This window comes from Plectropomus leopardus, chromosome 13 (assembly GCF_026936395.1).
Source record: "Plectropomus leopardus strain MGB_pleo_1.0 chromosome 13, ASM2693639v1, whole genome shotgun sequence".
NCBI lineage: Eukaryota > Metazoa > Chordata > Actinopteri > Perciformes > Serranidae > Plectropomus > Plectropomus leopardus.
This window is the reverse complement of record NC_142188.1, coordinates 15,497,672-15,521,487: the sequence shown is the minus strand read 5'-3', so window position 1 is coordinate 15,521,487 and position 23,816 is coordinate 15,497,672. Positions and strand designations below refer to the sequence as shown.

Below are 23,816 nucleotides of genomic sequence, written 5' to 3'. Positions count from 1 at the left end.
GCCTGTCATGGAAGTTGAGGAGGTTATCCTGGCATTTTAATCTAGCCTGCTTCTGAAGGAGAAAACGTAGAGGTGATTTTCAGGGTAGTAATAACAAGGACAGGCCTGCCTCCAAAAATGAGCTCTCATCACTTTGGATGCGGACAGTGCAGTGTTATGCGAGGCCGCGGTGAAGGATTGCAGGGCCCAGTTTGCCTCGTCCCCTCTCCCCTCATCCATCTCCATAGGCCGGCTTTAATGGATATTCATGTTGCCGAGCCAATCCACTCCTGGGAGGAATAATATCACATCATCTGACTCGCAAAAAGGAAATAGAGCCTGTCCTCATACACGGGGAGTATATACCACTGTGATATGCAGCAGGAGCAACCTCGCCAAAGAACAGATTGATGTGGCTACGAGCAAATATTCAGGTTCTTGTTCATTCAATACAAGGCTGGGTTAGAAAAATGTATTATGGAACACGTTTAGCAATTAGTGTCTGTTTGAATACATCAAACACACCGCAAATGCAGGTGCCTTAACACAACATGGTAAAATAATGCTCTCATATATATGTGTGTGTGTGTGTGTGTGTGTGTATATATATATTTATATATAAATAATATTTTTTTTTAGATTTTTACTAAAGTCAAAGTACAAAACTTTCATCAGCAAGATGTCCTTAAAGTATCAAAAGTAGAATAAGTTGTAACGTAGACTGGCACCATTCAGAGCGTTGTCTTAAATCATTAGAATAAAAAAGTGTGTGTTTCTGTCTGTCCACAGCTAATACTCAGCCTAATATTTACTTACTTTGCATATTTATGATAATATGGTAAGGATCTCTCGTGGTTGCTATGGTTCATAATAGTTTGACTCTTTTATGCCATCATTGACTGCTGACTACTCACTTCTCTTAACCAGGTGGTAGTGGCTGCAAGGTTTCTAAAATTGTCTCAGCTAAAAACAACGATCCGTACAGTTTGTTACAGGCCAAATTTTGCCCTTTGATGTGTATCAAAAACTGATATCCATAAAAAGTCTGGTCTCATTTTGAACTGAAGCATCTGCAGATTAATTCCATACCTAACATGTTATGATCCACTTAAGTTAGGCACGTGAAGAGGTGAATTGCTCCCCTTTTTTTTTTAGCTTCTCGGACATCTTGACTGTAGGAAAGCTGGGAGGGACTACGTATTCAACTGGGCACAGCTTTCTGCAATCCACCTGCAACCTGGTTTTGTTCAGTCCACCACACTATGTCATAGGGGGAGCGGGGGAGTGTTTTAGAGGCGGATTGTTTTTCTTGTCCATTTTTTTTTTTTTTGACTTGCATTTTTTGTTAACTTGGTCATTTTTCCTTTATACGCTAAAATTACAAGACGTGTCTACAGTGGCAGCAAGCCTGGGCAGCCGCCTGGCAAGGGTCTTTACAGAGTGCACTTTTCTAGTTACTGGTGCATCGACATCTAAGCAGCATTTTAATATTGTCAGAGTAAAGCTAGTTTTAATACTTTGTGTGTGTATTTCTGGGTAGTTAAATCCAAACCAGTTCTGAGTTCATCTCAGGTTTATATGTAAAATAACCTTAATCTGAAGAGTAACTACACCTGGTAAGTGCTGTGGAGTAAAAAGTACTTTTTGAAATGTTGTGGAGAAGAAGTATAAAGTTACAGCAAAACTGGACCTAAGAACAGTATCTAAGTTAATGTATTTAGTCACTTTAGTCCACCACTAAAGTTACAGTAGGCCTATTTTATTCTAAGTGGTTCCTGTGCAGGGAAGTTTATTCAAACAAATAAAGAGCATATTTTGTGGTTTTGATTTTTGTAGCTGTGTGGAGGAAAGCTCACACTGTCATTAGGAAGTAATCTTAGACACCTCATCATCTCACAAACTGGCAAACATAGCAAAGAAATAAAAGTTTCATGCCGTGACGAGTACTTGGGAAACATTTTTATGATCTCTGTACCCGGGAAAAAGGCCACGTCTTTACTTTGTCAATTCACCTCGTAGAGTTTGGTGCGGAGGCTCACTCAACACATGCTCATGGTGTATGGTTGGCAGTGAGATCTGTATATATCATTCTCTATGAAATATTTCATCATCTGTCATTTCTCCATGTTGAACGCACGCATTGTAGTTTATCGTAAAAAGTTTAGAGAAAGTAGCTCTTCAAAGGGCACTCTGGACCAGCGTGGAGGAAAAGCTTACACTTTGTTCTTTCCATATGCCTCATTTTAGTTGTGTGGGGGCCAGTGCAAGTCTTTGTGTTTAAGAGTGATGTTTATCAGGGGACAGATCCTGCTGGTATAATCATTACGAGGCTGAGTGAAATGTCTTGCAGAGCACGTACATGTGTCTAATGGGAAACGTCAGAAGGTGCTCTGTCTTTTCTCACCGCGTTCCAGAGAGGACATTTCCATACTCGGGGAACATGCCAAGGCGGTCCAAACCAGAATGGGAAGATTATCAGCAGAAAGATGAGAATTTCATTCTGACTACAGAGTGACATCAAACAGAATCGCCCAAGATAAGCACGAAAAACAACCCAGGAGTAGAGAAACAGATGTATGAGGTAATGTAACAATTAATTTACCAAAACACTTGGTAACCTGTAGCACATGTGTTCATTTTAAATAACAGCACTTTATGGAAAAACTACTATTTGTATTCACAACAGCATCTGATCCATGCAGTTATAAATAATATAATCAGCTCTGGTTATTAAACAAGCAACAATAAACTGACATTAGGGAGCTGTATATCTGTTTTGGGGCATTAACATTTTTTAAAGCCGTCAAACTCACTTTTAGTTTTACTAAGAGCATAGTGCAAAGAACATTAAGTCATCAGTCAAACCAACAACCTTCCCCTTCATAATGACAACAGCTAAGTTTCAACACTAGCAGTTTAGTCATCCATTAGTCATGTATCCCATCCAGATGTCTGGTGGAGGAGAGGAAGGGGAGGAGGAGATAGCAGCAGGTGTAGATCTCTCTGAGCCCAGCTGAGCTCTAAAAGGCAGTGCTTAGCACCCACAGCTCTGTCATCTGGCCTCTCCCCTGTCTCCGCCAGCCTTTCGACAGCCCATTCCTCATCATTTACCCCTTTTTGGCAAAGCCCAGAGCCCTTCTAATGGGCCGCTCTGAATGCTTCCAGATGTTTGTTTATTTGTTGTGCAGCAACTATAAAACAGTTTACTCTTAGTTTGGATCGCTTCCCGTTGGTCCATTTTTTTAGGATGGGGTGCTGAGGGGGAGTGTGGCAGGAGTTGCAGTGCAGATCACCCCGACATGTAATGAAAGCAAGCTGACAAACAAATGTGAGACACCCCATGGGTGTCATCAGAAAGGCTTTTTTGTGCTTTGAAGGCTGCTTTTCTCCTGGGATTTTAATAACAGTTGTGCACCATTTAAGATACATACATACAAAGTAGCTGGAAGCAGGCCCAGAACAACAAGATTAAAAGGGCCCCGAGCTCATACTGTAAAGGCATATTTCAGGCACTTTTCCTTGTCTGTTTACTCTGCTTGTACAAAGATATCCCTTTCATTTACCACTGTCACTGCTGAGGGATGGCCTACTCAAATTTAATCTGATACCTGTAAAAAACTGTTACTTGTGCCTGGCATATTTATTGTAATATATACTGTATATGAAATGAATGGTATTTCATTAAAATATCCTCACTGTACATGGATGTATCAATCAAGTTTCTTTTACATACTTCTGAGCTACAGTTATAATTAGATCTATGGAACAAACTTGTGAATCGCACTTCAAAATCTGTCATTGTAAGAAAATGACAAGCTGGTAATAAATAACCTGGCACATGTTTGCATGTTGAACTGATAAATCATCATGGTAAGGCACAAGATTACAATATGCACTGTGGCTGTGGCCTGATAGTATGGTAGTCTTCATGAAGACACACAGTACTTTAGGCTGGGACTCCATTTTGGACTGTTAGATTTAGAGTCGAGTTGACAGTTGGACCAGTACTGAGACTAAGAGTCAAGGTGACAGTAGTGGAGGATCCTCAGGCCCCTCTGCCAGACTACATACTCCACTCCACTCTGTGTCACGCCTTCACCAAGACACACTGGAGCCCCCACCATCCTCCTTCACTTTGTCTTTTGTCTAGCTCGCACTCGTTTTTACATCTTATTTCACTATTAAGTGCTGGTCCTCTTACTGTCTTAACCTCTTTCCTTTATCTTTCCCTCTTGTTCTGTCTACCTCATGTCAGATCTGCTCTATAAAATCTTGATTTAGATTTCATAACTCTTTCCTCTCTCCCCACTCTTCTCATCGCTACCTTGTTTTGCTCCATCTCCTCAGGTTTACTCCTTCACCTCCACTGACAAAGACAGGAGCTTATCCTGGAGTTCTGTCCTTGGTTTCCACCCCTCTCTCTCCCTGGGCAGTGACCTGCCAACGCTGCCCTCCTCTGGGAGCTCCTAGATGCTGTAATTACCTCTGGCACCCAGGCTCTGGGGCTTCCACACAGGTGACATGGTGGAGGGGGGTGGAGGTGCAGAGGGTTGAAAGGAGGAAAGGGAGGTTCTCTCTGAGCAGCCGACAGGGCAATGTCAGAAGTGCTGCTGATCTGCCTGCAACTGCAGGAGTCGGGATAAAACTATACAGCCTCCATTGTACCCCCATTAAAAAAGACCACTTCATTAAGCCTTTAAAACTGAGCAACTTGACCTGACTTCTTTCAAAAACAAGGGAAGAAGGCAATTTAACAAGAAATTAGTAAAAAGTTATATGAAAATTTACCTGAAAATGAGAAATATATATATATATATATATATATATATATATATATATATATATATATATATATTCTTTTCAACTTTGTTTGTTGCCTTTTATTTTTTTTGTTTTGTTTTTTTTTTGTTTTTAATTTGCTGGACATTTCATGCCTAGTTGCTCATTGCTTTTTTCTGTGTTTTCAAAAGAAATCAGGGCAATTTTCTCAGGTGTCAGAGGTTTAATTGGTCGTGAAAGGCGTTGCATAAGAAAACCCATGTCAGTCCAGGTGTTAAAGGGTTAACCCCCTAAAAACTACTGTCAAAATCACATACTTTGTAGAAACACCTCCTCTGCTTAGTAAGGATATAATGATTCGCTGTTGTTAATTTAGGGTTTGATTCTATATTGCACTGAGTGTGATTTTGCTGCACAGTAGCACAGAAGAACAGCAGTTATTTGCATAACAGCAAAAACAGGACACACATTATCACCACCTCACTTTTTCAACAGATTTTTGCAAAAACTGTGGAACAAATTGTTTCATTCACCATGCACATTGAAAGATAGTATTGAAAGAGTTCTGTATTGAACTACATAAAACCACTCAGCATATTCTTTCACCCCTTTTGTTTGTATCCTGAATTTAACTCAGTTGTTTGGAATTACTGTCTGAAAAATGTTGCTGTAGCAATGCTTTGCCACCAGCTTTGTTCTCTTTGAATGAGGAGTTACTGTGACCGTCTCCAACGCACAGAAAACTCAAGTATGTTTAAGAAGTGTAAATAAAAGGAAAAAAAAACATAACAAAGAGCCGGGGAAGGGGGCTAGAGGCAGGGACATGAAGAGGAGGTGAAGGGCGAAGATGAGGGCTGTGTTATCTAAGACTGCAGCGCTGCATCATAAAAATAACAAATGGAGACTGTCACTGCTGCTCAGATCTTAGACGGAGGGGAAAATATTTCATGTCAGATCCCCTCACCTTTAAATGGACTGTTCTTAGCCAGGTCTGATTTTGACAAAGCACGTCCTTGCATCCGGTGAGAGCTGCCACTGTCCACACTTTTATGACATAGATCTGTCCTTGGCACCATGAACGGGGGTGTAAAGTAGAGATGGTAACTGTTGACCTGTTGTGCGACCATGCTGTTGGTCAGCCCATCACAAACATTTTACATAGTATGACAGTGATGAATGTCTGAGGCGTAACAAATAACACGAGAAAGTGATTGTGGTTCAAGTCACTCAAAACAGCACATTCAAGACATTAAACACAGAGTCAAGATGTTAAGCTATTCTAAATGGGAAAAAAAGCCTACTAAAAGTAGACAAGTTTTATGCTTAAACTGATCGTTATGAAGCAAATTTTGATTTCACAGTGTAATGGCTATAGAATAATGACACCATCTCTGTCTAGATTGGTAACCTGTAAGCCTTGCATTCACTATGTAATTCTGTTTTGGCCATGGGGTACGATATCCGAGAAAATGAAGGCTCGATTTACTGCACAAAGAACGTGAATCAGCCATTGTGTTACCACAACAGGAAGGTGATAAAGCTTTTGTTTTCCACAGAAGCTATAAGTAGCTATACCCAGTTAACAGAGAGTATCAGTTTAAGTACATTGCAGTAACTATCCCCAGTAGCAAAAATGACAGACCGTTGGATAAGCAGAAATAGTGAACACTGTGCTAGTTGCCAGGCTCTTTGAGAAAGTGGTGCCAACAATTATACCACCAAACCAAAAGTTTAAAAGTTGTCCATTCAACTAATAATTATTGCAAGAATGTATGATAAGATACCCTACCTTTCTTGCGAGGGTCTAGACCTTTGAGTCCCCCCCACTTGTCTGGTTTGTGACTTGAAGCAGCGGTTACCCAGTAAAAATAAAAAATAACTAGTGAACGCCACATTGAAACTTGATTGGCCAATCCGTGCCACGGGTGGGGCTGACACTGTTGTCAAGCAATGCACTGGAACCAATGAGGGGTTAAAAAAATCACAGGGACTATAGATAAGATATACACTGCTACTGATGTTGTTTTAAATCAACATGTCTTCTCAATATTGCCAAACATTATAATTTGCTCTTCTTTGCTCCACTCCAAGCTTAAAAACCTGGCAAAACATGTATGTTGGCATGACTTCACATCAGTTTGGACTTAAAATTACATTAGAGTCAAACAGATGTGTTCATCTCTAGTTATTGGTTAGGGAACATCAAATCCCCCTTCCCCCAAGGAAATCAGTTTAAGTGGATGCAGTGTCAGACTTAAGATGAATACAGAGCATAACGAGTTGACAATTCTACCTGATATCAGACAACTACCTTTCTGTGATATTAGAACTTTTTCATGTCTTTCACCTTTTGTTAGCTTTGGCATTTAAAGTTATGGTAAAACATTACAATGCCGCTTCTACAGTATGTTGACGTCTATCCAATGAAATGTCTTGGCAAAGCAATGATGTATAGTGCGATTTCATTGACATGAACAATCATGAGGCTTAGCCTGGATATCATCATATTTGGTATACAGCGTTTACATGAGCACAGAGAAATTGAGTAATTCATATTCCCTGTATTCCAGCTAGTCTATTCAGGTTTTCATACATTTAATATTTTGTTTCCATGCTCACATACATAAGCAGGATAAGCCAAAATCCTAATCATAAACGGGTTATTCATGTCCATGTAAATGCACTCATAGACTAACTATACATGGACTTGACACTGATACAAGTGTAAGGATCCAAGTTTAGGTAAAAAATAATTTACATATATATAATCTAATTCAGGGAGAAAAAATATATATTATAAAATGGACTTCTGGGGCTTTTTACTACAAACTCAGATGAAAATGTGCTCCAAACGCAGGAGGTGGCCCGTACAATTGATTTAAATAACGGTGTCTTTTTAATTAATGCATTGCATTCTTCCTGGAGTGCAGCATTTGATGTTAAGGAGTTGCTACAGAATTACATCAACTGACTACACCGGGTCAATATGAGGCCTAATCGATGGCTAGTATCAACAGATCAAGGATGCTTCATCTGGTGCATGTGCTGTCTGCTCCCACGCATACATTCAGATCAGAGTTAACCCAGATTACTCAGATTTATTCCCACTATCAACACATCACACAGATGAGATGAGATCAATAAGAGAAGATAACATAACTTCAACTCAGTCTCAAGGTCAATAGATTCCCACTCTCTGTAGCCGCTAGGGTTATGACTTGTATTTACATAATCTGTGGGCCTTGGTTTTGATTGAACGTATGATAATATGTTGCTTCCTGTTTACTTTGAAGAATATCTGAACAGATGTATGTACAAACCACCTAACTGAAAAGGTTATGGAGTCCAAAGGTCTTTCTTTTTTCCTTACCTTTGTGGTTCTTGGCATCTCTGGATCCTCGGGGCAAAGGAGTGTAGGGCAGTGGGTGACTCTCAGATCCAGCCTCATTAGATAGCTAGGAGAAAGGAGACATACAAAAAGAATGAATATTTAGAGGAAAAAAAAAGGAAAAGGATCCTTGTAGCTGACTATGAGTGTCATAAATCTTTTGAGATTGGTACGGGAAATGTTGGAAACACTGCTCCTGTTTTATGACATAATGTGGCAGGTCATGTTTTATTACTTCTCTCCTGTTGTGGAGCTTCACTCCTGTCTTTGATGATCTGATCTACGACCTGGTTAGGGAGGAGAGGTCTTAACCTTCACTCAGCTATGACCTCCTGCAGTGGTCAACTAAAGGGCAGATGTCACTCACTCTGAACAGCCAAATGTAGCGTGTTTATGTGAGGAGTAGACTGACAAATGACTCGAAATAACCTCTGGTTTTAAGAGAGGAAATCTTTAACTGGCTGCCTTATTTAATGCCACAGAATTGAAACATGAGGTAAATATATGCATAGATTGCTGCCTGCAAAACTAGAATGAGCTATTGATTGTGAGCAAAATCAGAGGTTCAGGCTAAGCAAGTGTGACAAATGCTGCTTTAAGACAAAGAGAAAACAGAATCTCAGAGCATGTTCCCAAACAGGTCAAGAGTTTCTTGTGTTGTTGTTCTTTCGTGCACTTTCAAGGTCCAAAACATCCTCTTCCTTCCCATAGCCTTTTAGCTAGTGGAGCAGGCAGTTTATCATGACACAGCGATATCCGATGCCTTTGCAGAAATACTTTCCTTTCCTGCAGGAAGGAATTCACTGGGTCTTTAATCATAGCAAGAGACTCAACTGACAAATACATATTAGAGATGGTTTGGAGCTGCATTTTTCCCACTTTTATTGTTGTTCCTCTACATGCCCATGCATAACCTTGAGAAATGGAACGGTCTGCACTGTTAAATGGAACCATATTCTTCATGGGCAAAGAGAGCACTGTGAATTGAAAACGATCACATAATGTGCTTTCAGATAGCATCTCTGAAAGGCATTAAGGTCTGGCCAGCATGTGTGTCACATTACACCAATGAGAAAAAAAATGGCAAAATAAGCCTATTTTGAGACCTTACTACATATATGCTGGCGGACCCTGCTTTCAAGAGAAACAGCTTGGAATAGAAATATTGTTTTGACAGCAGACCTGCTGCCTCTGGAGTGGCTGAAACTGTTTAGAAATATCACAGATCGCTCCCTGCTTGTATGCTGTACTCGTATGGAATGTGTAATACAAGAAGTAAAACAACTTAAAATAAGAACATACTGTGCTTAAAAGCTGACACCTCCCACTGGAGGAAAAATAATCAGTTGTTTTTAACTGAAGCACAGGCGAAATGTGTAATGCGCAAGAAAGATCCTGATCCAAAAGTAACACCACCCATGCTATACACAAAAAAGTCTCCATTGTCTATTTTTTAATTTTATTTTGCCAGATTTTCAATCACATTGGTCCTGAAACAAATTTAGGGTTTTATACACTGTTGGAAAGAGGATATACTAAACTTTTTTATGATACCAGAATTTTTTGTTCTTAAAATAATAAGCAAATTGCATCACATTGCATAACAACTGTTACCAATTCATGATTTTGAGGAAAAGCCCTTCAAAGTTTGCAGAACAGTGGCTGCTAAGATTCACGACAGAGCCCACTGGCTTTTGCAACCCATACTGTACTCTGGGAGCTAGCTTGTTGACACTAATTTTGTTGCCGGCAAGGATATGAAAACAAGCAGGCCCAACAACACAGTGCAGGAACTGGTCCATTACACAGTCAAAGTTAGCACACAGTGAATGTAATGAAAAAAATATTTGATTGTTTTAATAGGTGAACCCTTAGAGACATATATAGTAAATTGAGGAATGGATTGATATTTGCACTTTATTTCACTTTCCTTTTTTTGTCTCTCTTTTTTTAACCGTACTAGTAAATCAAATGAATTACACTATAGTGCTAATAGTTTTCTGTAAATTGAACTGCATGACTGAATTGTGGAGAAACTAACTGAGCTAAAAATGTCTATATCGACAAGAGTTTATTTAACGTTGTTTTGATGCACCACGCTAAGCTGCTTAGATCTACAGTAGCTCAGTGGCTTGTCAGAGGTTTCTATATTTTGAAAACCAAGCTCTTATTTATTTCAAATAAAATGAAAACCCACTTTCCCGGATGCTGCCTTGTCACTATAATGTTAAGCCCTTTCATTTTATGATTTCAGGGAGACAGAGGGGTGGAGAATGACACTGGGTAGGACCAGAGTGCAGCTCACAGGTGTTCGTTGCTGACCTTTACGAGCCTTAAATTTGTAGTTGTCATCTAAATTACGCAATAAGAGTTTCATATTCTGAAAGGCAAGTTTATTTAAATTCAAACAAAACCCCCAAATGACCAAAGATGGAAATATTTTTCTAGAAATAAGCTGTTGCGCCATCCAACTGATTTTGACAGGGCACGCCACATTTGGTTTTGAGGGTACAATTGATATTGGTAGGCATAATGAATACTCAAAGAGTCCGAATATGACAATTATTATGAGTTAACAGAGTAAATCAGGCATTAAAACAAGAATTGTGAGCCTTCTCTATTTGATCTACCTCTATGCTCCTTTGAGCCACCGCGGAGTTGCGCCCCTGCTTGCCTCATTTCCTGGCCTGCTTGAAAGATCACAAGCCTGGGCCTCTTCTGGCCTGCATGGCCCCAAAAAAGCCCCTCCTAATCCTGCTGCTTGCTCACAATTAATCTTCCTAGTTGCCACATTATTAACAGCACCACCCACAGACTGTGTTAGGGGGGCACTGGAGGAGAAGAAGGAGAGGGAGGACTGCTGAGGTTAGCTGGATAAAGCCTTGGGCTCGTTTTGGTCCTATGGGACGTCAGTCACCTTGCTTTCAGTATCACCACCCACCCAGTCCCCGTGCTATGCATGACACCACCGCTTCACCTCCTCAGCATCATGCCTGCTGATCAAACACCCAGCCTATTCAACATCTGTGGTTGTCACTTCCCGTCCTATCCAGCACAAGCATTTTACCCCACCCACAGAACATCAATCAGCCAGCTTTCCCATGTCCTGATCCTCCCTTTTCTCCTCTCAGACGTTCCTCCGTACCCCTCCACATCTGCACTCTTTCACTTTAGTCAATGACCTGTCCAAAAGAGGAGAAAGCAGCATGCTTATGAGGAGAAAGCATGTTGAATAAATGAGGGCGAATCATTTCTTTTGTTCTTGATTTAAGGAGGACTGATGGATTATATATATTAAAGATTTCAATACAAATGGGCTTTATAGACTTTCTTTGCATACCTATGTAATGTTGTTAATGCTAGATTGTAATAACAAATAGAGTGCTCCATGACTGTGTAATAAAATTAATAAAAATCCAAAGATTGACATTATAATGATTGACATTTAGCTCTTTTTACTAGATAATTACGAGATAATACATTGTTGGGGATGCTGAACAGAAATATGACATGATATGATACAAAAATAAAAGCTGGTGATTATCTCATGATGTTCTCACACATCATATCCCTTTCATATTTTCTAAACAAGCACTTCATCTGTAATCATACTCTCTTTATTCCCCCTTTTTGTCTCCTTTCTTTCTCCCCCTGTCTCCCTCCCTTGTTTTCTCCAGTTGTACCTACACTGAACAGAGGGAGGTGCTGCTGTGTCGTGTATTTAAGATGCTCCTGGACCCCCTTTTCTTCTCTCAGTCTCTCTGCTGTCCAGATTAGTCTGCTCATCAAGCTGAGCATTGTTTTAATTTGCTGGGCCTGGGGCATATGCTGAGTGTTCACATCATTATTGTCTCAGTGCAATGTGAGTTATCACCACAGCTTATGATAATGCGGCACAAATTTACAGGCTGGGGAGCACCATGGATTCTGTGATAATAAAGGGTGGACAGAGGGGAGTGGAAATAGGGAGAGAGAAATGAAGAAAGTGTGTGTATGTATGTGTGTGTGTGTGTGTGTGTGAGAAAGAGAGAAAAGGGTGGTGGCAGAGAGAGGAAGCTCTGCTGGATGTCATTATGAAAGATGATTCCCATACTGGATAATACATCACACCAATACTGTCTGTCTTCTCCTTTTTCTGTGTTGTTATGCGAATAAATGCTGATAAACCCAGAGGCAATAGTGATTATTACTTCCAACATATCACCATGAGAGAGGGGAGCAGGAAGAGAGAGACAGGGAAGGGATAGAAAAGACAAGAAACGCAAAAAAAAAAAAAAAACAACACAAAGCGAGCCACATGGAGCTCATAACCACCTCCACAGTGGGGTTCCTGAACATATGAAATACCAAAAAATGAGTTGGGGAGGGTTGACGCACATCGGGGTGTTTTTCAGATACAACAAAGTTTGCAAAGTTTTGCAAGCTTAGCTGTCGCTTGCAAATCTAGGTGATATTATGGAACATTACGCTGACATCAACTGATCTAGAAAGATTTTACTCGAATGTGATTATGATGTTGGCTGCCACAGAGTTGCGTACAAAAAGTAATTTTGTTGCACACGCCGCTTTCCTCTCTTGCAGCCTGGCTCATCCCGGCACAGGTGGTTCCTGCCTCGCCTCACCTCACCTCCCTCCTTAAGACTGACCAGCAATACAATCTAATTACAGCCGCGCTACAGAGGGAGACCAGTGTAAACACCAGCCCTTTTTATCTCCTTATACATCTGGACAAGTAGACAAAGTGCTAAAAGGAAATAAATGTGGCCTGACAGCCACATCAAAGAGTTCAGCCAGAGGCTTACTGCTACTTAGGGCACAGGAATGTTGTTGCTAAGCATCAGCCCGCAACCTATCAGGGTGCAAAGAGGGCCCTGTCCTGCCTTGGAGAGGGAAAAGGGGAAAAGAGAGAAACGAAGAGGAGAGGGAGGGAGGGCGAGGGAGGGAGGGGGGGCTGACATTGAGGGGAGGCTAGGGACTCAAGGAGATTTTTGTAGCTTAAAGCAATTGTTGGAAGAAACAAGCCTTCTGTTTTGTTTTCTCTTGACACCATTTCTGCTTTTTGTGCTTGCAAAAGACATGTATAAAAATGTCTTTTGATATGTTTTCTCTTTGGGTCTATATCAAAATATTTCTTTTGTGTCTGTGCATGGAACTTTTTTTCACGTCTTGTCTCTGTAAACTGGTGCTGCTTTCTGATCATGTTAGAGATCAGAGGAGACACAACTTGTGAACTTATTTGAGTCAACATTTAATGCTGGCATGACACGTTTATTTCTTCACTAGATAGAATTTTTTATGATCCGTGTGTCATACTTCTGAAGTTAGGGGTTACGAACAATACAACACTTTTAGAAATAAACAATGGAGGAAAAAAAAAACAAATAAGTAGCACCAGCTTGCAGCGTCTTACAGCATGTAACGGCAATGATGAAATGAGAAATGCTCTAATTCACTAGCAGAGATTCAGCCCTCCCCTAATATACACGCACACACATGACTTTTGTGCATTATTCAAAGAGTTTTATAACAGAAGAATATTAAAATTTACTAGTACACAAAATATTTTATTTTGATCCTACTACATCACAGAAAGGAGGGCTTATTTTGCAACTATCACAAGTGGCATTGTGACAGAGCAGTGGTTTAGTAATTCAAATGTTTCTTTTTTTTATATCTGACCTTAATGATGGAGGCTTAGGGGAGCAGATAAAAGATTATAACGTGTTTTAAATTACCTCCATGCACATGAAAAGCATTAATTCTGTTTTCTTAGGTAATGGCAGGGGGAACAGTTGATGTAATGGTGCTTGCACTTGTGGGTACTACGGCAGTCTTTTTGCTCAGCAGGAAGACCACTGAGCGTGTGTTTAATGATTTACCAGTTCTACTCCAATGAACTTGCTCTGTGTAAATGTATCATATGATCACTGATCACAAGAGCAACTGTTCTGATGTTTTCGCTTGGGGCATAGGGCACACGGAGCAAACTGGCAACAGGGAACATTGCCGTTTTGTGTACGGCTAAGCGTCAGACAGGCAAAGGTTGAGTGCTGCTGGATGTTAATCATCCATAGCGATGACTCATAGATGGTAATAAGGCTGTATTTGTTTTTAGGTTGCGATTTAAAAAGTCATTCGACCTTTACTTTGAGTGTCTTGCGGAATAAGTGCAGGTGATTTAAAGCAGAAATCTAAGCTTACATTACAGGTATGCAGTACAATTAGCTCCAGGCTGTTTCTTATTTTTGGTCTAGTATGACCTTTCCATTGGATCCTGAAGCTACAAGCTACAACCTAAAGTTACAAGACAAGGAGAAGAGACCACAAAATGCTGCATATATCAGTTAAAACAATGATTAAGTGTCTTATTCAAACTTTTCCACAAAACATAACTGATTGTTTCATATATTTTCATAAGTACAAACAATTTCTTTTATCTCTAAAACAGGAGATAAAGGGAAGATGTGAATGTTCTACCTTTGACAAAAATCATCTTTGTCAGAGTTTTGCCTTATTTAACTGGTGCAAAAAGAAATATTTTCATCCTTCCTACACACACACACACACACACACACACACACAAAACCACAGCAACTAAGGAGTGTGACATATCATGAGGCTTTCTGTTCTGATTAGGGGCTGTAGCTAACGTCAGGGCTGTTTTCTAGAGTGTAGGATGTTTAATAATTGAAGACTCGGGGAGCGGGCCTGTCACACCGGCTTGTCTAGAATGTTTCCTATGCAATTAGACGCCGAGAGACATTTGAAGAGGACCCACAAAAAGAGCCACAAAAAGTGACATGTGAACTTAAAGGAAATTAGCTCTTCACACGAGTGAAATGTGAAGGTTACTTAGCAATGCTTAACTCAGACTGCGGCTGTGTGAAGTGTGTGTTTGACTCAGCCTCCGCTACGAAGACTGCGATTTTCTTTACTTTGAGCCAGCTTCAGTCAGTAAGATCACAGAGGGAATGAAAACTAATTTTGACTCAAGGCATACGAGAAGAAAAAAGAGGAAGAAAAAAAACCTGAGATATGTCGAAATAATGAGATCTCTTGATGTTTTCTCCGAAGATATGGGATGATGCAGACAGATGCACTACTCACATCTTCACCCAAGGACACACACACACACACACACACACACACATACACACACATATGCACAGCCGTGGAACATTTAACCACAACTTCAAAACACACGGATTTGCATGTGTGCATGCGCTCACGTTAAAAAAGCTCGCACACACCCTTTCACATTATCTGAATGTATGAAACACTAATGCACATGTACTTACATGCTCACTTACATTCACGCACAAACTGATTTCATGATTAGTACAGATGCTTGCATGATGTAAATACAGCACAGTTATTGAAATGTGAGCACTTTGACCTCAACTCTGCAAAAAAGAATTGTTGTGTTTTTCTTCCAGCATGCAACGATCACTGAAGAAAACATAATGATGATAATTGAGCTATTGAAAATTCCCTCCTCTGCATTTCCATTTGAAAATATTGCACGACAAACTGTAAACACAAATGATTAATACGCTCCCTATCCATCTCTGCTCGCCTCCAATCCCTGACAACCTTTCGAAAGAAATTTCCCCCATCCACATCTCCGAGTTTCACATTGCAATGATAACACTGTCATCTTCCACACCTATCATAAGTCACAGGCAAACGACCCAGATCCTCCGTCGCGAGACAGAACCCTCTGCGGGCCTGTAAGCTGTATCATTACACCATGTCATCTTTATGGCACGGAGCAAAGCCCAGCTCTCTAATTACACTCTGCCTACTCCATTTACCCAGACAGGGACAGAGCAGCAGGCAAACAATGCATTAAAAATGGAGTGCTTCCTCATGCTCTATGGATGCCCGTGTTGTTCTGCCAGTGGCCGCTGTTGTCCCCTGGTTGTTGTTGTTGTTGTTGTTTCTCTAAAAGCTGTGGAGGAGAGATAGCAGAGGGCCCACGCCACTGTTCCTCCTCGACTTCCCCACCTCCTCTCGTCTTCAAGCCTTCCCTCGGAAGGACTTATGAAGGTGAGTGGCTGCGCGACAGGCCAGGAATAAAAGAGACAAACCAGGGATAAAAATTAAATAAAAAGTAGCTGTCTTAAACAGTAATTGCACTCCTTTGCTGAGCATGCTTTCAGATATATAAACCTGATTTACTGTCTGCGTTGCTGCCACAAATCAGAGGGCCCTCTGAGAAACACTCGTGCTATGAAATTGTTTAATCTCATCAAGTTCTGCTTTCACAGCAGGCCATAAATCACATAGTCTTTGTTATCATAGACCTCCATGAGCGCCTCTGAGGCAGGCAATGGATCGTGGGTATATATAATCTTGACTGCGCAAACAGCAGGGTCTGAGCAGCCTGAAATACTTTCATATTAGCCGCGGTGCAGCTGGCGGAACACAAGCGCCCTGATGGATATCTCATTTCCTGCTCTCCGCATCTATTCCGAGCAAATTATTACTGCATAAATTTCTTGTCAACAGAAACGGCCAATTAATTAAGTTAAAAATGCACTCGTGATCACATCTACGCACCAAACAGGAGAGCCGGGGCAATTTTCCACTAAGTGAATTTACCACAGGGGTCAGTGTAATGAATGATTTTAAACTTTGTCATAAAGTCACAGACAGGCCAATATCTACACAGGAGCTGCAGTGCGGACTATCCAGTGACATATTTGCATAAAGTGTATTTATGTGAAAATGCTGGAGGACGACAGCAGTGGGGGGGGGGGCAGGAAATAAAGTTTACAACTACAAAACAAAATGTCTGCCAACCTATGCCTCGCTTGTATTTCATCAAAGACATGCGTGGAGGATTGGATAGAGATCGTAGAAGCACCTTTGCCATTTAAGATACAAAATATACACATTTAACAGAGCTCGCAATCTGAATGAATTATTCATAATGTATGAGGGGCTGGGTGTTTGTGGGGGTGGTGGTGGTTGTTTATTCAGCTTGGGCCGTTTATCAGACAGTGAGGATCCCACGGCGGGGATGAGCTCGGAGATTTATCTGTGTTTGGGCTCCAAAGCAGATAAATCACAGGGTGTAATCATGCTCTGAGTGGCCCAGCTGTGACCCCGTAGTGAACTAATGACACAGGGATATCTAAGCCCCTTTTCCTGTTCCTGGGTTAGGCCCTTAGGTTAGTCCCCTGTCAGACATGCAGCTAAAGAAAGCCACGGCTGCACACAAAAACCAAAAGGAAACTTAAGGCCCTTCATGTCCCTTTGTCCTGTTTACACACCAAGCAGGACTGCTCGCACACTGCTAAAAATAACAGTCAGAGCAAAGTCACAGCAGAAGGCTACTGTATAACAATGTTTGCTCAAACAATAGCGATGAGTATCGATTGCAAGTATGCACAACGCAAGTTCACATGCCGCTATTCACAACAGTGCATGTAAAAGATACTGCTGTTTGGCTGAGGATGTCTCCCGTTCCCCTTCCAGAGCAAAAGGCTTTCTCCTGTACCGAGCAGGCTCTGATTTATCATGTCTTCTGCTAGCAGGCTGTCCGCTGATTAAGCCAGTGGAACTTTGTTTCACTCTCCTCTCTCTTTAATCTGTCTCTCAGCGAGATAAATTAGCCAGTGCCGTGCCAGCTCCTGCTCTCTTTACCTCCCTCCCTCCGTCTCTTCCTCTCTCTCTGCTTTTCTCCCTGTTTATCTTTTCTGTCTGTCACACATTGAGAAGAGAGCAGACACATCTGCTCCTACGCTGCTGCAGGAGATAGGGCTGGGCTACATCGCTGGTCAGATTTAGCTAAGAGAGTGTCTGTGAGTGAGAACGAGAGTGTGTTTTTCCTCTCTTTTTCTCCACCCTGACAATGTTCTGTCAAACAATCTCCCTCTCCTTGGCCGCGCTTATGCTCTTTGTTGTTAGCTAATAAATCAGGGAGTATTTATGATCTGCAATCCCTATTCTTAGTCTTTTAATGGCGACACGTTTGTGGGTGAATTAAAGCGGGGTTTTATTCACTAGGCTGTGGGCCAAAGTGAGGCCTGGGTGCCTCTGCCTGTGAATGTTTTCCCTTCTACACTCTTGCCCGGGTGGTAAATCACACTCATTGTCAGCCAGTGCTAAGTTAGTGTGCGTCATTGGGGAGAGCAGGAAGCACTGGGCATAATTCTGTCCATCAGTTTAATTTATTGTATCTGTAGCTTTGTAATCTCCGCCCCATAAATTATAGGGGCTGACAGACAAGAATTTGGTTTTAAAGGCTGTGTTCATCAGGATTTTGGCTGGCTGTGGAACTCAGCTTTCTGCTCTCATATTCAGCCGTGAAAGAAATCAAAACCTCTCAGTGTAAGACTTTGCATGCGCCATTTCCTATGCTATTTTTCCACTTACAATACAGACATAATATTCTGTAAGGTTAGCATTATTGTGGACAAAAAAGACAAGAAAAGAAAAAAAAGAGAAGAGGAGTTCAAGGACGTGACCTTGTTTGCAGCTTTTTATTCCAGGTGAAATATAACGCCTAATACAAGGGCACTGCTGCAGCATCTGCTTTGCAGATAGTGCACTTGGCTCCCCTTCCATGCCAGTGAATATAAATCAGGCGAGGCATCTCAATGCTAGGCCTGACTTCTAGAGGCCAACAAATCTTTAACATGAGATTAAGGCCTCAGCGGAGTCATCTATCTTGGGGTGATGGAGGAAAATATCAGAGCACTCCATGGGCAATATGGTTTCACTGAGTCAGGACTGATGTGTACTAGAATGTACAGAATGCCATGTGTAATGGTCTTACAATTCATTATTCACATACACGGTGAATTACATCCTGCAGCGAGGGTAAATGGATGGTTACACAGAGAAAAAGCTGCCAAATCAAAAACAATTAGCTAATTATTCTGAAAAAGAATCATTTAATCGCATTAAATAACAAAACATATGAAGAAATATAATACATTTTATTCAGAAAAAATGAGAATAATATACCTAGAAATATAATTACCCTCTTTTATTTTCTACAGTTAGTACAAAAAAAAAAAAGACTGAACATAAGACGTGAGTTATGGGTATTTTCATTTAATTGTAGTAAATGTAAATGGTGTCAGCTGCTATGTGTCGACAACAAAGAAAGCAGACCAAATCAAAGCTGCCAATTACCCTATAAAACATGCATATCTTCCAAAGCATGGGTCTCCTTTGTGGGTTTAACCTACCAAAGGCAACGGGCGGTGTACAAGATGCTCGCTCAGTGGATACAATTGTGCTTAGCATAAAAGGGAACACAGACTGTGAAGACCTAACAATGAACCATATCTCCCTGTAGCCTTTTCTCGACGCGCTGCATTTACATATCAAGCCACTAGCCCGATATGTAAACACATTCCATCAGATGCCGCCATCGCAGCCAATGAGAGCCATTTCGAACCTCCTATAGCTTGCGCGCTGTGTAGCATCAGACAAAGGGAAAGAGGCCTGAAAGAGACATCTCATGTCATCACCCAAGAGAGATAATGGAATTGTTATACATCCTTGATCACAGACAGTCTCACGGCATCTTGCTCTCTTTTTCACTCATTCTTTGTCTCAGCGCTCTTAAAGTCTCTCTATCGCTCTCTCACAAATGTGCACGCACACACACACACACACACACACACTAAGCACACGAGTAAAAAAATTCCAGCACACTTCAGTGCGATAGCTCCTCTTCTCTTTCAGGGTTTCATCTCAATAGCTTTTTTATCTGAGGACTTCAATTTGCAAGCCTAGCTGGAAGGCAGCTCCTCCTGATATGTTAATTGCAGGGTACTTAAGCGCTAAAAGATTAACATAAAACCCTTTGGAAACAAGCTAATAGTTTATGATAATTCGTGCATGGCCTTTGTCTGTCTATCATTACATTGCCTCTAGCGGTAATTTTATCAAGGGGCTGTAAAATATCATTTAAGCAAGTTCACTTTCAGATAATTAATAGTAGAAACTGTATTATTCAATTGAGCCACACTGGCACCATTAACAATATGGCAACTAAGCTATAATTAAAGTATTTTATTTTATTAACCTATTCATAACGTTGTGCAAATGATGACACAGAGAGGCTTTTTTTTTCTCTCTCTCACCGAAGCACTGTCACCAGGGCAATTACAGGAGCCCAGGGTTGCCTCCTCAGTTAGCTGAGCTGATTGAAGCTTTGAATTAGCAGGTGGGTGCGCGGCTAACATACCTCCCTCATGGAGAGACGTGCACAGGAGACTTGCGCACGGGCGCAAGGAATCTGCTGAGCTGACAGATTGGAATTTGTGCTGTTTGCCAGGGCCGAAAGATTTAGATTGAGACAAAGGTTTTAACCTGGATTTGAACCTGCGCTGGGTGAGATGAAAAGATTCCAAGTGAAGAGAGGGAAAAGATCACAACAAAACGATCTCACTCAGAAACACCTCGCAGCTCTGAGACTGGAATAATGCCATGCTGAAGGGCTACTCAGGGGTGTGCAGTGACAGTGGGTAGCTTGAGCCAAAAATAAAAATCAGGCATCATAACTATAATAAATTTGCCAGTGTTTAAAAAGTCAACTACCAACTCAAAGCAGTGACTTCTCTCATACATTCATCTGAAATTTTTAACTGTGGTCTCGGGCAGTGTTTTCCATCTGGTCCATTCACAGGGTCCAGATTTCTCCTCAGTCATTAGTTCAAGGTTGGCAAGAGAAATTACTAAACATTCAATCTGATTTGACAAAACGTAAATAATGTGTGTTCTTATAACAGAATGTTGTGTGAAGTTATACATATTGCAAGTCAAAAGTGTAAAAAAAAATGTTGTCTTTGTTTTTTTCTTTAAAACTTTTTAAAGAAAACATGCCTTCCAAACCTGCAGGCCTGCCAAAAAAATAAAAATAAAAAACCACCAATTCACCAACATTCATCATAGCTAGAAACTGTAAAAAAAAATTTCATTGGTTTTTCAAACAGTCCTTTCACACATCATGTGGGACAAACCCTTCATGCATTTTCCCAGAGTCATTCCGTGAGTTTCAAGGAAAAATATTTGTGGCTTTGGGGAGGATGAAAAAAAGAAATCAGCAATCCCTATCCTATGATAAATAAAGAAAAATCCCTTAAGCTTATTGTTAAAATAAGGAAAAAACAAGCCACATAATACCAAGAACAGGGCAATAAAATAGAAATTAGTTACTGTTCTTTAAAAAAAAAATCTCTCACTCTACAGCAGGAAACCACACTTCAGAATAAAAGCTCTGTGCTGCCAAATCTCTGTATTTCAATTAAATTAAGTGTGTTTTCCACAAAACTAACATGGTGGTAAGTCTCTTGTGGTCCATTCAGAATTGACCTGCGACCCACTTTTGGACTGCAACCCATGGGTTGGGAACCACTGGTTTAGGGTTTGTGTAAGGGCTGATGCATATATGCTTGTACAACGCATGTACACTGTATGTGTGAATATACAGTATGCATGTTTGATAGAGGTACATTTGCCCCTTCACACACATGCGCGTGAACACACACTCACACACACTTACACACACTTTCTCTTTCAGACACACCATCCCTCTCATGAATAATACAAAAACTCCTTTCACCAAACAGCTCAAATAGCTATTCATTCATCTGCATACCTGCAGCTTTGCAAAATGATTGGCCCGCCATTACCGCTGGAAAAAAAAAGAGTGAGAGAGAAATGTTCCCCAAACAATTTGCTTCAAAATGAGACAGGAATGATTCTGTTCTTTTCAACGACAGAGACAGGCCCCTATGCATAATGATGTTAGCGTAATGGGGTGACAGATAGACTGGGAGACCATGACATTAGCATGAGAAACGCACCAGTGAGCAGCCGCTCAACTGTGGTCTCAGAGGGCCCTCAGACATACACTCTGAACATCGTTTGTCTCACAGCTCTACGAGCCTGACAAATGAAGACACACCATGTTTTATGCCAGGCAATATACCATTCCACTTTAGCAAACACATGACTTAATGACAGAGGGAAACCTGTCCCTGCATTACACAAACCGCACTATCTCTTGTCTTATTAGTGATGAATAATCTCATTCAAGGTTGGATGGAGAGCAGGGACACAGGCTCCACCTTAAGGAGATGTGATGACAATACTTACAATTAAAAGACACAGAGGTTAGCTAAATTAAATAATGAGAAGCTATAACCAATTATGTCTTCGGACAGAATCTTTTCAACAGGTTACATGCTGAAACCACAGCTCTACTCTGTAAAGATTTGACCTACAGTAAAAGCTATTTCCAGGCCTAATAAACTTAAGGCAAGCATGACAGTCAGGTGGAGAACACCACTGCAGGACTTTATATCTTTATGAGTGTGACAAATTCACAATCTCACCTTTAGGAGAATTACAACCACACTTTTGTTTTACAGAGTGTGAAGAGACATAAGAAGACACTGGAAGGCCAATCAGGAGTACACACTAGCTATGTTCATAGACTGTATAGATAATGTATACAGCTAGCTATTGTGACATCCACTGGTTTGTGGACTTTTGAAGCCTCGAGTTCTGCATTTTAGCCGTGACCACCTTCACTCTCTGGAGCTAGAACTGACCATATCTGGATTAGAGGCTGGACTCAACTGGTTGTTGCTCTGTGATATGCCACTGGGCGGCATTAGGTTAAAACGCTGCCAGTAATGACGTAATATAAGGAGCTCTAAGGTCCCTATAGTGTGGGTGATAGGGGCGGTGGATAGGTTTAACAAACCCTGGACTTTCACCTAGGAGCCTGGTGTTCGCCACCCATATGAATGTAGAGCTAAACCATGATGTATTTTTCTACACCTAACCACCCACTTTTCTTGCCTAAACCTAACCATCCGTGCCTTTGTTGCAAAATCCTAGCCATGTGCTTTTGGTGACATCACCGAACAAATGTGCATACTAGGCCTTTTTCCAAATCTAGCATTATTCATGTTTTAGGATTATTATATTCACAAGTTTACAGTGCTTTGGGAATATGCGTCTCAGTTTGCAACACAGCCTCTTGCCTCTTACAGTCAGCTCTGTGCGCTGACGTGGATGCATTGCACACAACAAACTCACCAACAGTTTGAAAGGCTGGAGGTAGCGATGCATGCCCAAAAGAAACTACCATATTCTTTGGTCGCAAGGAGAAACAGACCTACTTTAAACAGCATGAAAAAGTGGGATATCAACTTGGAAATTGGATATGTGCAAATTTCACAACACTGACCTTTTCAAGAATGTGGCTGAAGAAATGAAAGAGGGAAACTGTGTTTGCACTGTCCAACAGGTTTACCACTAGTAGGAAACTTTGAAAAAAATTAAATTTTAATGCCAAGAAGCAAAATTGCAAGCAGCTCCAGCCATTCAGCTTCTCTAGAAACAGCTATATTTGACGCGATCAACTACATGTTAGGGCACGTTAATTGTATGTAGTATGGAGTATGCACAGCTGCATGTAAACTAATATTCATTTTTAATGGCCATCTAAACAACTTCATAGGAATATTGTCTTTTTTGGAATAAGGGCAAAAGCTGAAACATTTTGTCTGTATAAACATGGTGAGTGAGAAAAAAAAGAATACTGTAACATCTAATATCAGAGATCAGAGCATGCTAATGCTCTTGCATGGTCTTTACCAGTGCAGTTATCTGTCAGAGTTTGTTAAGGCTA

General features: G+C 40.9%; 1 protein-coding gene across 1 annotated transcript in view; it reads right to left on the bottom strand.

The window, feature by feature from the left end:
* lrmda (leucine rich melanocyte differentiation associated) overlaps positions 1-23,816 on the bottom strand; it is a 245,390-nt gene that overhangs the window by 22,625 nt on the left and 198,949 nt on the right. The window contains exon 6 of the mRNA XM_088086693.1: positions 8,129-8,213. Within this exon, the coding sequence (XP_087942819.1) occupies positions 8,129-8,213 (85 nt within the window). The remainder of the gene's footprint in view (positions 1-8,128; positions 8,214-23,816) is intronic.